Source organism: Vanessa cardui, chromosome 8, assembly GCF_905220365.1.
Source record: "Vanessa cardui chromosome 8, ilVanCard2.1, whole genome shotgun sequence".
NCBI lineage: Eukaryota > Metazoa > Arthropoda > Insecta > Lepidoptera > Nymphalidae > Vanessa > Vanessa cardui.
Window position 1 is genome coordinate 14,802,300 of NC_061130.1, and position 15,851 is coordinate 14,818,150.

Here is a 15,851-nt window from a genome sequence, read left to right on the forward strand (position 1 = left end):
GTCTACGAGTACAGTTATTTGTAACCAAAGGTTAGAAGTTAGGAGATCGAATCAGCAAATTCAAGCGGTTTCTTTAGACATATATGAGTGTAAAGAATTAATTTACTAGTAGTTGTATTAATAACATTGATATATTATAATTATTTATATATGATATGAGGCGAGATGGCCCAGTGGTATAAACGCGTGCTTCTTAACCGATGATTGTGGGTTCAAACCCAGATTTACCCAGACAGAACGAAATTCTGCTGGTGTGAATCCATCAACCTGCATTGAAGCAGCGTGGTGTAATATGCTCCAAACCTTCTGCTCAAAGGGGGGGGGGGCTTAGCCCAGAAGTGGGAAATTCACAGGCTGTTGATGACCCAAAATATAGGCAAGCTTGTTTGCGCACGTCTAATGTTGGCAATATAGTTTTGTTTTTATTTTATTGATAAGAAAAAAACATTGCATTCTGTTCCGTTGAAATACATATGAACCAATAAGTAGTTTTTAAACTTGCCCCAATCACTAAGTGCCTGATTGATTTATACATCTGTAACTCTATATTATTTATAACAAGTTTATAGCTAACTCATCGTGATTTACGTAACTTGGTTAACTACCTAACCTTTACATTATGGAGCGATCAGGACGATCTTGTAGATTGTAAATAGCTCAGAATGTATAGAATATATATTTTTTGTCATATAGGTATGTGGACAAGAAAAATCCTCACCACATGATGAGTGGTCATCACCGCTCATAGATATTGGCGCTGTTATAAATATTACATATTCCTCATATTACCAATGCTATGTTTCTTTCGCCGGTTTGTCTCAGGTCAGGGTGTTTCTTTTTCCGAATTGGTGGTAGTGTTTAATTTGACCATGATTAAGAAAGTGTAATGCTTCTAAATTGAATAAAATTATTTGAGTTTGAGTTTTGAGTTTGAATGCGCCAAAAATCTCGGGAACTAAAAAGTTATATGTCCCTTGATGCTATAGTTACACTGGCTCAATCACCCTTAATGTCAGTATCACAATTTGATAGTAGAATATGATGAGTGGGAGGTAAGGTACCCATATTCACGCTAGCAGTAGTATAAAAACCAATCGCCTAAAATATAAATATTGTCCTATTGGGACAGAACCTCCTCTCCAGTTTGATGAAGGATAAGGTATTGCATTATTTTGTATTAATGTAGATTTATTAGAAACTAATTATCTACTCCAAACATGTCGATATAATTTGAAATCAATTACTTCATACATTTGAAATCTTTCTTTAAATCTTTTAAAATATTTTTAATGTATCTACAGTGTTGTTGGATTTACTAATGAAAATTATTACTTTACACGCGTACTAGTTTATAGTTCATTTTGGTTCCTAACTTTTCAAGCTGTACTACTACTTACATTTTATTTAAAATAATTCCCAGACTCCTAACAACGTAAATAAACCGTATATTTTCAATAATTTGTACATGATGCTACTGCACTCAATTATGCTTCTGTTCAATGAATACATAACGATATAGCTTAGTTATAGCGTTACATATTTCTGTAATCTAACTATAGTTGGTAACCTTGCACAATATATTATATCAGCAGGCCCTAAATACCAGCTGATGTAAGAAAGAAAGCTATGTCCTAAAATGGAGTTCAAAGCGTGACCTGCATTGATATTATCAAATTGCCGCCTAAAATTACGTAGTTCTACATAGCCGTGGGTATGATTCATATTTCTAAACCAATGATATTTATAGGGTCAAATAAATGTCAGTAAACAGTAATATGTATCGGTGAAAAGTTTTGAAAATATCTTGGCTATTTCGTTCCAGACTAGACTGGTCGTTGTTAATGTTAAATACTTTTTAAAGCAATAACTCCTGTCGTGTTCTGCCTTAAACAAATATATCGTGAGGTCAATTTCATACCAATCATTTTTAAATTCTAATTATTAAGTACATACTTAACCATATGTAAATGATGCCACTACTTCTAGTAGCAACATTTATAAATCAACATATCCCAACAAATACAGAAAAGTATAGTTTTTTGGACCATAATGATGACTTTGACGTAATTAATTAAGCTCCAAATTTGCTTCTGAATGTAAAATGAACCTTTTATCCAGTGAATCGTTTTCATACTACTTTACGTCTTTACTAAATTAATTACACTATAACTAAGGATGGAAGTTGCCGTGACTAAATTTTTATATTTTTTAAGCATTGACGATTTCATTCAACTTATTCAATTGAGTTTTAATAGAAGCCATCGAAATTTATTATTTCGCCAATAGCCATTAAATAGAGTTACCTATGTTATGTTTTTAACATATTTTTATAGAGCATATACGGTAGATTTTAATAAAATTTCATCCTCAAATAAAACAAATAAGTAAGACGATCTTATTTATTTGATTTACGCATATTCGTTTTTATTATTATATCATGATTACTATAGTTAAAATTATGTGCATGTTAAATAATAGAACTAAAGACAATATGTAATTATTGATAATTTGTCAATCCGTATGTATTTAAGGAATCACAAATTATTAGCAGCAACATTCAATTTATAAATAAATAAACAGAATTTTAATGTACTCCTATTTTTGAACGCGTTGTATCGTAACATTGGCAGCCCTGTTAGGACTTAAATGTTAAATGTCACTTCACCTGTCAATCGACTAAAAATAATGCTGAATTTACATGTGTAGGATTATAAATAACGCATTATTTATAAATAAAATAACTTTTATACTAAAATATTAACGACTTTGTTTCTTATTGTCTTTAAATGCAGGCAAATTAAGAAAACTTAGCTGAAACAGAATACTACATTGATACTGTTACTCAATCAAAACATTTTATCATTTACCGCTTCATTTATTTACATTGTGAACGATTGCTTGAAAAATAACTTTGCAGCAATTGATAATATTAACTAATAAATTACAGTTTCTATTTTCACCGAGTAGTTTTTCATATTCGTAAGAATTTCTTCCTTTATCCCAAAAAACATGTCGATGCCACATAGTAGCTCAAGTACTACGAGTTCGAGCACTAAACGCAAAGAAATATACAAGTAAGTGCAATTAACTTCTTAAAATTACAACAAGTTTTTTATACTTGTAAATAAACCCCTATATAAAATACCGTGTGTAGGAAATTATGTACATTTTTATTTAAAAACAGCAACAATTCTTAATAAAAATGTCCTTGGTTGGTATTTCCCAACACTGCAATCTTTTCATGCAGCACTTGAATTTTGTCACAAAAAGCAAATTGTTTATTTAAATTAATTATATAACTAAATTAATTTTATTCTTACAATGTGCTCAAATAATTTAGCAAAAGTAAAAATAGAAGTTGTAGTTGTAGAGTGTATTGTAAATATAGACAATACTTAATCTTTTAGATATCAAGCACCATGGCCGTTATACTCCATGAATTGGTCCGTGAGGCCAGATAAGAGGTTCCGCCTCGCACTTGGCAGTTTTGTAGAAGAATACAACAACAAGGTAAAGTATTCACTAGCTCATAAATGTTTCACTTCAGAATACCTCAAAAGGTTTAATTAGCCGAATATTATATTCAATGGTCTAATCATTATAACACAAAGCACATCATTTTATATTAATAACATTACATTGCTATTTGTGGCTTTATAAAGATGACCCATTGTTTATTGCTTGTCTGAAGATTAAAAACACAATGATGTTTAAATCATATGTAGTTTGGCATCTATTGTATCCTTGCTTAATTTATATGTAAAATTATATATTTTAAGCCATATTTAATGATTACAATGTTTCATCTGAAAATGTATGTACAATATTTATATGAACAGGTACAAATAATATCATTAGATGAAGAGACAAGTGAGTTTAGTGCTAAAAGCACATTTGACCATCCTTATCCGACCACGAAAATAATGTGGATTCCAGACAGCAAAGGTGTCTATCCAGATCTGCTGGCTACTAGCGGTAACTATTAAACTTTATAATATGTTAAGTACAATTGTATAATAGAAACATGACAGTGCTGTAAGATGACTATAAATGCTGGGCAATTGACGAAAAGGTGTATTTTAAAATGCAACTGTAATTTTGTGACAATATTTCTTGTGGAATTAGTTGTGAGAGAAAATGTGTTTCCCCCTATTGTATACCACTAAGGATAACATTAATTATAAATAAAAACCCGCACTGGCTTTGCACGGTGCAATACTGATACTAAATATACTAAAAAATTTGTTTATTTTTTACAAATTTCTAAAATTTTCAATGCTTTTTCCTTTCGAATTACTCTTATCTATTTTAAAGAAACCACATCAAAATCTGTTGTAGTTTTAAAGATTTAGTCATACATAGGGATATAAGGACAGAGAAAACAACTTTATTTTATAGTAGGTACTGATAATAAGACAAATGAAAGTACTTCAGCGGTGCCTGTTTAAGCATAATAAAAAAATATTCCAGGTGACTATCTGCGCATATGGCGAGCAGGCGAACCTTACACACTATTTGAATGTGTTCTGAACAACAACAAAAACTCAGACTTCTGCGCCCCACTCACATCTTTTGATTGGAATGAAGTTGATCCAAACTTGATCGGTACAAGCAGTATTGATACCACCTGCACTATATGGGGTCTCGAGACGGGACAGGTGTTGGGGAGGGTGAATGAAGTATCTGGACATGTGAAGACTCAGCTTATTGCTCACGATAAGGTACTATTGGAATAATGACAGATACATACTAAGAAATAAAATCAGTAAGGTTCCATTAATGTAATAATCTGGATAGTTAATATTGGATTTCCATTATTTTTTTATTGTGTTAGTTAGCGGACGAGTATATGCTTCAACTGATGGTGAGTGGTCACCATCGCCCAAAAACAATGGCGCTAAGAGAAACATTAACCATTCCTTACATCCCCAATGGCCACTAACTTTAAGAACTAAGATGATATATCCCTTGTGTGTGTACACTGGCTCACTCACCATTCAAACTGCAACACCATTATACTAAGTAATGTTAATATTTCTTTAACAAGACATTAATTATATGGTAAAAATAACATTTCAACGCAAAAAAAAAAAAATGTAATGTTTGGTAGTAGAATATCTAGTGAGTGGGTGGTACCTACCCAGACGGGTTTGCCCAAAGCCCTTCCAACGACAACTTTATCTATTTCAATTCAATTCAATTCTTCGTTTAATGGCTTTTAGTTGTGCCGGCAGGGCACAGATTATTTCGCCAATGTCACGTAGGATGGAGAAGACACGAATGAGATTGATCGGTATGGTTGAGACACTAAACTCAATTGAATTTTAAAGTCAAGAATAGTAGTATTAATTTCCTTGTTAATCCTTAACCTAGAACAACACAAACATTAACACTAGCAAGACCGAAATTTTGAACTACCTATAAAGACCAAGTAGGGTCAAATGACTCATTCATGGGTTGTAATGTTTTATTCGTGTATTATGGTTTTAAGTTTTATTGATTAACATCTAATACTAAATAAAAGAACCTAAAAGTAATTAAACATCTAACACGTGATAAAAAAATTAAAAAATTAGGCACATTTTTGACATTTTAGCTCCTTGTTTACATTACAAGAGCCACACAAAGGCTTTTTACAACTAATACAAGATTTATTAGTTTTGTTCCTGCATTTTTGCACGTAACACCGTTTTCTCTTTCCACTACGTTCTCCTTCAGGCTCTGGGGCTATGCTATTATCGGGATGTGAAGAAGATGGTGTCATCAGGGAGCTGGTGTCTTGGCCGACTAACTCCCTTGCCAAGTCAAGAATGAACTTTTTTCTACTGATTTTTTTCTCGGATAGTTTTTTGTACAAAATCCAAGAATTAATTGCTGCCAAATCCAAAATATTATAAAACACTTGCACGGGCCAGCGACGAGAAGGTGCTTTGACGCTATATTTCTTGGCCATTTGATCAATAACGTCTACTCCAAATTTCGTAGCATTGTAAAACTTCACCGTGTTCGGTTTCTTTTTTGCTTCTTCTGGATCAACAAATACATTAGAGTGAAGTGAACTTAGAATCATAACTGATTTTGAAGGTTTGCCTTGATAAACTGTAAGTGTGCAGGTTTCAGAGTTGTGAATATGTGTTTCATACAGACTAAGGGATGCATTTTTTATAGTAGCTGGAATATCTCTTCGTGTTTTGTTTACCGTACCAACTATTTATTATTGATGTACATTTTTCAATTAGCTTTTTAGCTAAACTTACACTGGTGAAAAAATTATCAGTTGTTATATTTCGACCAGTATTCAAGTATGGGTCCATGAGTCGCAATACAACGTGCTCGCCTAAACTTTGATTTTGTGGACGGCTTTCATCTCTTCCTAAATATGAGAAACCATTACACAAGTACTTTGAATCAACATCAACGCAAAGCCAAAACTTTATTCCAAACTTGTCTGGTTTGTTACCCATAAACTGCAAAAATCTACACCGAACTTTTGTGGAAAAAAGCTGTTCGTCAGCAGTAAGGTTTTCACCAGGCTTGTAACATGAAATACTGTTATGGATGAACTTATTCCATACTTCCGAAATCATTGCAAATTTATCTGTTTGCAAACGTTCAGCCCTTTCTGTTCGCACATCAAAACGCAGGAAACGCATTATTTCTTTGAAACGATTCAAACTCAAAACTCAAATGAGTGTGATAATCATCCCTAGAAGAATCAATATTTTGTGTAATATTGTAATCACTTTCTTCACTTTCTGAGTCTAAATGCAAAATGTGCCTCTCTTCTTCAGTCGGTTCACAATCTGATTGGTCGTCCGGTAAATTTTGTAACACTTCCAATATTTTAGAAGGGCGAAGGGAACGATAATGAGGCATTATATTATTATGGCGAGCCGTGATACGTCTTTGCTTCGACAAGAACAAAACAAGAAAGAAACGAAATCTTTTATTTCAACTACCCACAACACTGAGTATATTCAACGAAATGTAAATATTTACAATGCACGCACGCAGTGTCAAATGACCACTGCGGCCTTTCTAGGTAGGTGATAATTTTTAATCAGTATTTATCTTGCTTTTGGTAAACACATATCAGAATAATGTAAACAATGACAAAATATTAAAAGTCATAAAACGACAATGACTTCAGTGCTATGGTTTTGATAATATGATTGATCAAAAACTTCATTGGGGTCATTTGACCACTCTGGTCTTTCTAGTGTTAAGAGTTAATAATAGGATAATAAAAAAAATAGTTGTTAGTATTCTATATTATATATGTAATAAAATATGAAAAATTGGACTATTCACAACTTAATTTTATTAAATTTGATATATTTACATAAGATTGAACAAAATGGACTAAACACAAACGTCAACAAACATTCAACATTTATAGGGCGAGGGACTTTAGGAGGGAGGATGTCATAAATGGGACGAAGAAGTTTAGGGCAAACGAACAGGATATGGGTTGCAGAGCCTTCGTCTAGGCCACATTCACACAGCGCAACTTTATCTAAAATATTACGATATTTTTTGAACTAACTAAATGTCAAACGCTTGTCATTGATCCGTGCCGGTGGCGCCCTCAGGAGGTGTACGACATAGCGTTCAGCCGCGCGGGCGGCGGGCGCGACATGTTCGCGTCGGTGGGCGCCGACGGCTCCGTGCGCATGTTCGACCTGCGACACCTCGAGCACTCCACCATCATATACGAGGTGGGTGACTACCTCCCACCTCTGCTTTGCAAATTTTTTGATTTTATTTTTATTAGGGAAAATAAACATAATTAATTTTTTTTTAAATGAATTAATTAAATTCAAAATAAAAAAAAAAATTGAGTAATTATATGACGACCTCCGTGGTCGAGTGGTGTGTACACTGATTTTCATGGGTACGCCACTCCGAGGTCCCGGGTTCGATTCCCGGCCGAGTCGATGTAGATTATCATTAATTTTCTATGTTGTCTTGGGTCTGATATTTGTGGTACCGTTGTTCCTTCTGATCTTTCATAACACAAGTGCTCTAGCTGCTTACATTGGGTTCAGGGTAATGTATGTGATGTTGTCCCAGGACCCGGCGCACACGCCGCTGCTGCGGCTGGCGTGGAACAAGCAGGACCCCAACTACCTGGCCACCATCGCCATGGACGCCTGCGAGGTCATCATCCTCGACGTGCGCGTGCCCTGCACGCCCGTGGCGCGCCTCAACAACCACCGCGCCTGCGTCAACGGCATCGCCTGGGCGCCGCACAGGTGACGTCACCAAACCCCCCCCCCACCACTGCTCCCCACACGCACGCCCGTGGCGCGCCTCAACAACCACCGCGCCTGCGTCAACGGCATCGCCTGGGCGCCGCACAGGTGACGTCACCAAACCCCCCCCCCCCACCACTGCTCCCCACACGCACGCCCGTGGCGCGCCTCAACAACCACCGCGCCTGCGTCAACGGCATCGCCTGGGCGCCGCACAGGTGACGTCACCAAACCCCCCCCCCCACCACTGCTCCCCACACGCACGCCCGTGGCGCGCCTCAACAACCACCGCGCCTGCGTCAACGACATCGCCTGGGCGCCGCACAGGTGACGTCACCAAACCCCCCCCCCCCCACCACTGCTCCCCACACGCACGCCCGTGGCGCGCCTCAACAACCACCGCGCCTGCGTCAACGGCATCGCCTGGGCGCCGCACAGGTGACGTCACCAAACCCCCCCCCCCCCACCACTGCTCCCCACACGCACGCCCGTGGCGCGCCTCAACAACCACCGCGCCTGCGTCAACGGCATCGCCTGGGCGCCGCACAGGTGACGTCACCAAACCCCCCCCCCCCACCACTGCTCCCCACACGCACGCCCGTGGCGCGCCTCAACAACCACCGCGCCTGCGTCAACGGCATCGCCTGGGCGCCGCACAGGTGACGTCACCAAACCCCCCCCCCACCACTGCTCCCCACACGCACGCCCGTGGCGCGCCTCAACAACCACCGCGCCTGCGTCAACGGCTTCGCCTGGGCGCCGCACAGGTGACGTCACCAAACACCCCCCCCCCCCCCCACCACCACGCGCCTACACACACGCACACTAAACACTCAATGTCTTCGTCAAATAATGTTAAGAAACATTTGTTTTAGTGAAAACTCAGGAGAACCCCTAGTTTATATTTTATTTAACTGACAAGGTCTCGGCCTTTGTAACAAAAACAGTTTATTGCTATGTAAAGTACATTCGGCCTTTGTTGCATGTGAATTCAGTAAATGCTTAGGCGTCAGGAGGAAATATATGTTAAATAATCCTTGCCATTCTTCACCAGCTCGTGCCACATCTGCACGGCCGGTGATGACCACCAGGCACTGATCTGGGACATCCAGCAGATGCCTCGCGCCATCGAGGACCCCATCCTGGCGTACACGGCGGCCGAGGGGGAGGTCAATCAGATCCAGTGGGGGGCCACGCAGCCCGACTGGATCGCCATATGCTACAACCGGCACACCGAAATACTGCGCGTCTAACTACATACCTCTACCCCGCTGTACTCCCTGTTTTTACCCACCCACGGTCTTTTCTTTATATTACGGTATTTTACCAAAGCATGACAGTTCTATCCATTATTAAGGCAACGTTAACTTTTTTTTTTTTTTATTAACATAAGAATTAACAACATTAAATGCTTAAATATATATATATACAAATATGAACTACAACTAGTTACTGTATAAATCATGACCGCGTGGAATGGTGGCAAGAATGCTAGCAGCATTTCTCCGTTGAATCGCAATTCCGATCCTCTGGGCAAAAAACGAACCAGCCCTCCTGTTACGTTAACTTATCCCAACCTCCAATAGAATTTATTTATTTATTTTGTCCGTTCCTTTCGTTATTAGTCTTCCATTTGCTTTCGTCTAGGGTAACTGGGTTTATTATAGTATAGTTTTAGAAAGGCAGATGACAGGAGCACAATTTAAAAGAATCTATGAAAATATAAAGGCCACAAAAATGAAGGTAAGTTATTTAAATATAGCTAAAGTCTAGAATCTCGAACTCGATGGGACAAAAAGGTATGTTTGGTACTTGGGATATGACCTTGGAATATAAAATGAAATTTATAACAAAGCCGGTTTAATTGAGTTTTGTTTTATGCTAAAGCAAGATTTCAGTTAGTACTATAATAAATTGAATTAACTATAATATTGAGAACCACTGTTTATTTCCAAATTTATGTAATGAAAAATAAATCATTTCTAAATGTCTTCTCAATAGTAAAAAAAAAGGTTGTGCATAAATAAACCTGACCAATTCGGCAGAATTCAGTATATTTTTCGCGTACTCCTACTACTACTACTACTACTTATTTAATTTATCGCAATTTTACGTTTTTATCATCAATAATTAATGAATATTTTAATTGATTTAAATGAATATTAATTTTAAGCTGTTGGGTAAAAATTGGGTATAATGCAAAATATATTTTAAGACTGAAAATTATATTATGATTGACTTGTTGAAAAAAATCTTGCATTTCATAATAATGTATGCTTAGATTATTTATATATCTAGATTATAGATTAACCTTATTATTTTAGTGTGCGTGATAGCTACGTTTGGCATTCGCCAATCAGCATATACCCATACATAACTTAGATGTAGCATCGGCAAATTCAATAAAACCGATTACTGCCGATTTACACAACCAATAGAAACAGCTCCCTATCGCGTCATTCGACGCTATACGTCGCTATAGATTCTCGCGTCAGTTCAACCCGAGAAAGCAAATTCATTTAAATTGACTATCAAATTGACGAATATATTAGCTCATATGATATTACAAGTTATTACGTTTGTTTTAAGATCATATTCACTTAAGAAATAAATATTGGATAGCGAACTTAATTCGGGTGTGATCGATTTTACGAATTTTGCCGATGCTACATATAAGTTGTGTCGTACTATTTTATTTTTCCGATGCGTTCTCAGCTTTGAGACTTGATATATAAATAATGAAAGCATATGTTTATATAAACCATTATTATGTGTATGTATGTAGTGTATGCCAACTTCGCATTTAGACAATATACCTTATCAATATTCAATTAACCATATATAATAGTGTCACTTGTCTGTTCCGGTGGCCAAAAATATAACTAACATCACTTTAAAAATATTATGCTCTATTTTGAACACATCTTTTCTTTATTTATATCTGTATTAATAGATTTGTACAACCCATGATATGATTCATGCATGCATGTTATGCATGCATGCATGCAATCCATGATATTTATATATTCAAAGGATAATAAATAATTGCTTAAAATATAAAGTAGCAACACTGAATATAAGCAAGGACCCACACAAGGAGCCAGTAAGTTTGTTGGCCTTTAAAAATTAAATCATTATATATCAATAAGATATATATTTTTTTCAAATTTTTACTGAGAAATATTTCCAAAAATTTGTTTTATAGGATTGTTGTATAATTATTTGTATCTTTGTCACAAGCAACGTGTATCTAATTAATGCAATATTTAGTAGTGATATACAATGAAATATTATTATATATATACATAGCGTAATAAATACAATTAGGGAGTCTAATCCACATCGGCTTATAATTTTCCCAAATAAAAAAAAACATGGGTGTACTTGACATTTTTTTAAATTTAGTTAAGATTAATAAACATCGGTACAGCGGTGAATATGTATTATTGAAAGCAAATGCTAGTTTATTTCGATTTGGACACACAAAGGCAGGTTTGCCTTCCTTTTCATACTTCGGTCTTTCATAGAATTTCTATTTTCCCTGAGACGCATTACTCGGTCTTCTTAACTCGGCAATTGATATCTAGGGAAATACGCCCAACAGCTACATAATAAAAATATTTTGACACTTTGACTCTCTAGTTGTAATTATTTCGCTGTGGCAACATTTAGAACTAAGAGTATTGCCGTATCAGTTACCACAATTATGAAATTTCACGTACTATAGTTTAAAATGTTACTGACATATAAACGTCTACATTCGAAAAAAAATTGTTATAGCAATATAATCAGAAATGTTAAACATTCAATGTGGTAAAATTTACTTTCGATTGTAAAATTAATTAATTCTCTGATAAATAAATTGTTGATGCTAATTTAAGAAGCTAATTGGCGCTGTGATCTCAAAATTTGCTGAACTAATTTGAATTATTAAAAAAAAAATTAGAAGAAGAAATATTTAAGGCATTAGAATAAGGACTAGATTAATTTTATTAATTTATATACAAAATTAGTATATAAGGTTTTCTTACATGATTAAATAGTTACAGTACATATGTGTGTTTATAATACAATAAAAAATCACTCAATAAGAGTCATCTTATCAAAATCTTTGCCCCAAAGAGAATTCTTCGTAAATTTTTAATAACGAGGAAGGCGTTCGTGGCCTGAAGTTCTTCAAGACATGCTCAAAATGTTCCATGGCCACTTCTGGGCACGCCAGATCTTTTTCCAGAGCGAGGAGAGCTGCTTCGTGACACAACGCTTGCAGTTCAGCCCCCGAAAATCCATCCGTCCTTGTTGCCAAGTTATGAGGATTCACATCGTCGCTTATACTCATTTTCATTAGCTTTAATTCAATTATTTGTAGTCGAGTTTCGAAATCCGGTAATGGGACATATATCAGCCTATCCAATCGTCCAGGACGAAGTAATGCCCGATCCATTCTGTCCGGACGATTAGTAGCTGCTAGTATAGTCACAGAGTTCAGCGGTACTACGCCATCTAATTCCGTCAGAAGTTGCGCCAAAACCCTTTCGTGTACACCCTCCTTATCTCCCCTCTCCCCACCGATGGCATCCATTTCGTCGAAGAATATAACCGAAGGAGCGACTTGACGTGCTTTCGTAAACAGATCCCTCACTGCGCGTTCGGACTCCCCGAGCCATTTTGAAAACAATTCGGGTCCTTTAATAGACAAAAAGTTCAGTCCGCTTTCTGTCGCCAATGCTTTCGCTATCATGGTCTTGGAACACCCGGGGGGTCCATAGAGCAACACGCCTGATGGTGGCCGAATGCCTAGCCTTAGGAAACTGTCTGCATGTTTTAATGGCCATTCCACTGCTTGGCGCAATTTCAACTTCAAATCGTCTTGTCCCCCGATATCCGTCCACCTCACGTTTGGGACTTCTATCAGCAGTTCTCTCATTGCACTGGGTCTTACAATAGTTAAGGCGCTTACTAAGTCTTCTTTCTCTAAAATATCGCCGGACCTTTTTATACATTTCATCGAAGCCTGTGTACATAAATTGACTAAATCAGCAGCCACGTAGCCATGAGCCAAATCAGATATTGCGGCTATGTCATATGAGGGAATCTTATTGGGCAGATTTTGGAGCAGTGCATATAAAATTTCCTTTCGCCTTATTTTATCGGGAATCGGTATTTCGATTTCTCTATCTAGCCTACCGAACCTCCGTAACATGGGATCTATCGATTCCGGTTTCCTAGTGGTTGCTAATATGAATACTTTGCTGGTTTCCTGATGTAGATTATCTAGTAAGGATACAAAGGCTGATGTGACGCGTCTCTCTTGTTCCGTGCTACCTGAAGAGCGTCTAGGACAAATAGTTTCAATCTCATCGACCAAAATAATGCACGGTTCATTGCTAACAGCTTTTGCAAACAAATCTTTCATAGTTGCTTCTGTTTCACCGAAATATTTGCTAAATATTGTCGGTCCGTTTATTTCAATGTGGTGGCAATTAAGATTGTCTATTAGATATTTACATATAGCGGTTTTGCCAATTCCAGAGTGACCATAGAGTAAAAGACCTCTGGTTGCTTGGAAACTGGCTGTAAATTTAGTGGGATTAAACGAAATTCCAATGAGGGTATTTATTTCATCAATAATATCATCCACGCCCCCTAGTATGGGGGGTTTCTTTTTTACACTTTGAACATTATTCTGCTCTATATTCCAAGCAGTATTGTCGTTCAAAAGATACCATGTGGTATTCGCATCTTCGCTTACTAATTTAATATTTACAAATTCAATTTGTAACTTTTTACCAAAATAATAATACACTAGTATTGTGCCTACACTAACATAATGATTGTTAAATCTTTCTTTTAATATGTCACTTATGTCTGTATCTATTTTATGATTTTTTATTCTTATTGAAACACATGAGGCTTGCGGAACAGTTTCTTTCAGAACTGATACTATAACTTTTTTGTTGTCACTACACCATGCCCCAGTGAGATCTGAAAAGCCAAAACAATATTTTATTAAAAGTACAATAATACCTAATGTATGTGACCTCCATGGACAACATTAAATTGAATAAGTATCAACTACAAATATGTAAACTTTTACCATCATCATTAATTGTGTGCCTGCTCAGTTAAGTCTATATGCTATTGTTTATATTATTCCAGAATACTTTTTATTCAATTTGGGACTATGCAGTCTTTTAATATTTGAAAACACCATTGTTATTTACAATAACATCAACTGTATTCATAGTACTCTTAGTAGTATACAATTTTGTAAATATAATATAAAAGTAAACATTAATATTATTATCAAAAAATTGTCAATAAGATGCATAATGATACCTCAAAGTCTTGATCTATTCATATAATTATTTTTTTTTTCATTCATGTGACTAAAGTGTTTTAAATCACACTCTAGATCAGTGTGTTCTGCTTATTCATTGAGAAGTCAGGTTTCAATTCAAGGAAGCACAGGTAAGTCTTCACATGCTAAATTTGAATAACTGGTGATATGTATGTAATGTAATCCATCTTATTATCTTTTATGGAAAAACATTGTAAGGATTTTTCATCTTGTCAGACAAAATTGTACCACACAATATATTTACTAACAACTATTATAAGTTAAGTTTAGTGGAATCAAACCTCAATCTAGCTAAATGCTAGCTATTCAGAATGTCATCATACATGTGCTACACCAACAGCTATTTAAAGTTCAGTTTAGTGAAATCAGATCTAAAAATTTCTGCATATTAGATCCTGTATAAATAAATTATGTAAAAGATAAAGTTATTTTCACTTATCAAATTCCAGAACAGAAAATTACCTGCAGCTGGTAATATAACAGCAGCGGGCGCAGAAGCTTTTGAGGGCCACATTCTCTTTACAAGAGTGGGAGCACCATCTCTTTTCAATACCAATGGTTTACCAATAACTGCCCCTATCAGAGTCCCAGCCGAGGGATGAATAAAAACAGTATCTTTAGGAACATTATCTGGAGGAGTACTAGCTCTTTCAAGCCAAGTAAATAGCGTATCTTCTTCGACGAACGGACATTTAACTTGATCTTTGCCGCAATTTAACTCAATGTGAATATTTTTATCATTAGTCAAAATATTGCAGTGACATCTTTCGCACTCAACCCATAGTGTTTTTTTCGCTTGCTTAGGTGGCATTTTCTTTTACAACAAAATTATGATTCATAAACCAAAATTATTCATACAACTTTTAGGTATTATTTCCTATTACTTGGCCCAAATTTTAGGTTATTTCGATTAGTTTAAAAATATACATAAACCTCGTTGACTGCGTCAAGTGTCAATTGCCATTGCGATTTTTGTGATAGTATAATAAAATGGTTTTCATCGGTAAAACAGTTATATTTAAAAAAATATTTATTATTTGTAGATGTTTATTTGAATGAATATTCAACAATTGCCGAATAGTTTTCAATAATTCCAATTTGTCTAGTAGTTTGTACCTTTATCCTGGATCCAACTTTATTAAAGATAAAGAGTATTTAACGAAAAATCTAAAGCTAGATTAAAAAGGCTTTGGTATTTCTAAGTTACTAAAATTGTCTTTTTTTTTAAAATAATT

General features: G+C 36.0%; 2 protein-coding genes across 2 annotated transcripts; one reads left to right on the forward strand and one right to left on the reverse strand.

Annotated features, from left to right (window-relative positions):
• The first annotated feature begins 2,645 nt into the window (after positions 1 to 2,645).
• LOC124532006 (DDB1- and CUL4-associated factor 7) lies at positions 2,646 to 9,619 on the forward strand. Its single transcript, XM_047106622.1, has 7 exons — positions 2,646 to 3,074; positions 3,408 to 3,510; positions 3,840 to 3,975; positions 4,471 to 4,721; positions 7,593 to 7,718; positions 8,074 to 8,255; positions 9,310 to 9,619. The coding sequence occupies exons 1-7, from the start codon at positions 3,010 to 3,012 to the stop codon at positions 9,506 to 9,508; spliced, it is 1,062 nt and encodes a 353-aa protein (XP_046962578.1). The 5' UTR covers positions 2,646 to 3,009; the 3' UTR covers positions 9,509 to 9,619.
• Positions 9,620 to 12,227: 2,608 nt separating this feature from the next.
• On the reverse strand, positions 12,228 to 15,567 carry LOC124531885 (ATPase family protein 2 homolog). Its single transcript, XM_047106454.1, has 2 exons — positions 15,079 to 15,567; positions 12,228 to 14,240 (listed from the first exon to the last, which is right to left on the reverse strand). Exons 1-2 carry the CDS (start codon positions 15,425 to 15,427, stop codon positions 12,358 to 12,360), a joined length of 2,232 nt encoding a protein of 743 aa, XP_046962410.1. The 5' UTR covers positions 15,428 to 15,567; the 3' UTR covers positions 12,228 to 12,357.
• Positions 15,568 to 15,851: the final 284 nt, after the last annotated feature.

What these genes read in the sequence shown, in the direction of transcription:
- LOC124532006 (XM_047106622.1), top strand. Translation starts at nt 3,010, where the DNA reads ATGTCGATGCCACATAGTAGCTCAAGTACTACGAGTTCGAGCACTAAA. An exon ending in AAACGCAAAGAAATATACAA is followed by an intron (nt 3,075 to 3,407) that starts GTAAGTGCAATT and finishes TTAATCTTTTAG; the next exon opens with ATATCAAGCACCATGGCCGT. An exon ending in AGCTTATTGCTCACGATAAG is followed by an intron (nt 4,722 to 7,592) that starts GTACTATTGGAA and finishes TGGCGCCCTCAG; the next exon opens with GAGGTGTACGACATAGCGTT.
- LOC124531885 (XM_047106454.1), bottom strand. Translation starts at nt 15,427, where the DNA reads ATGCCACCTAAGCAAGCGAAAAAAACACTATGGGTTGAGTGCGAAAGA. An exon ending in TGTTATATTACCAGCTGCAG is followed by an intron (nt 14,241 to 15,078) that starts GTAATTTTCTGT and finishes TTGGCTTTTCAG; the next exon opens with ATCTCACTGGGGCATGGTGT.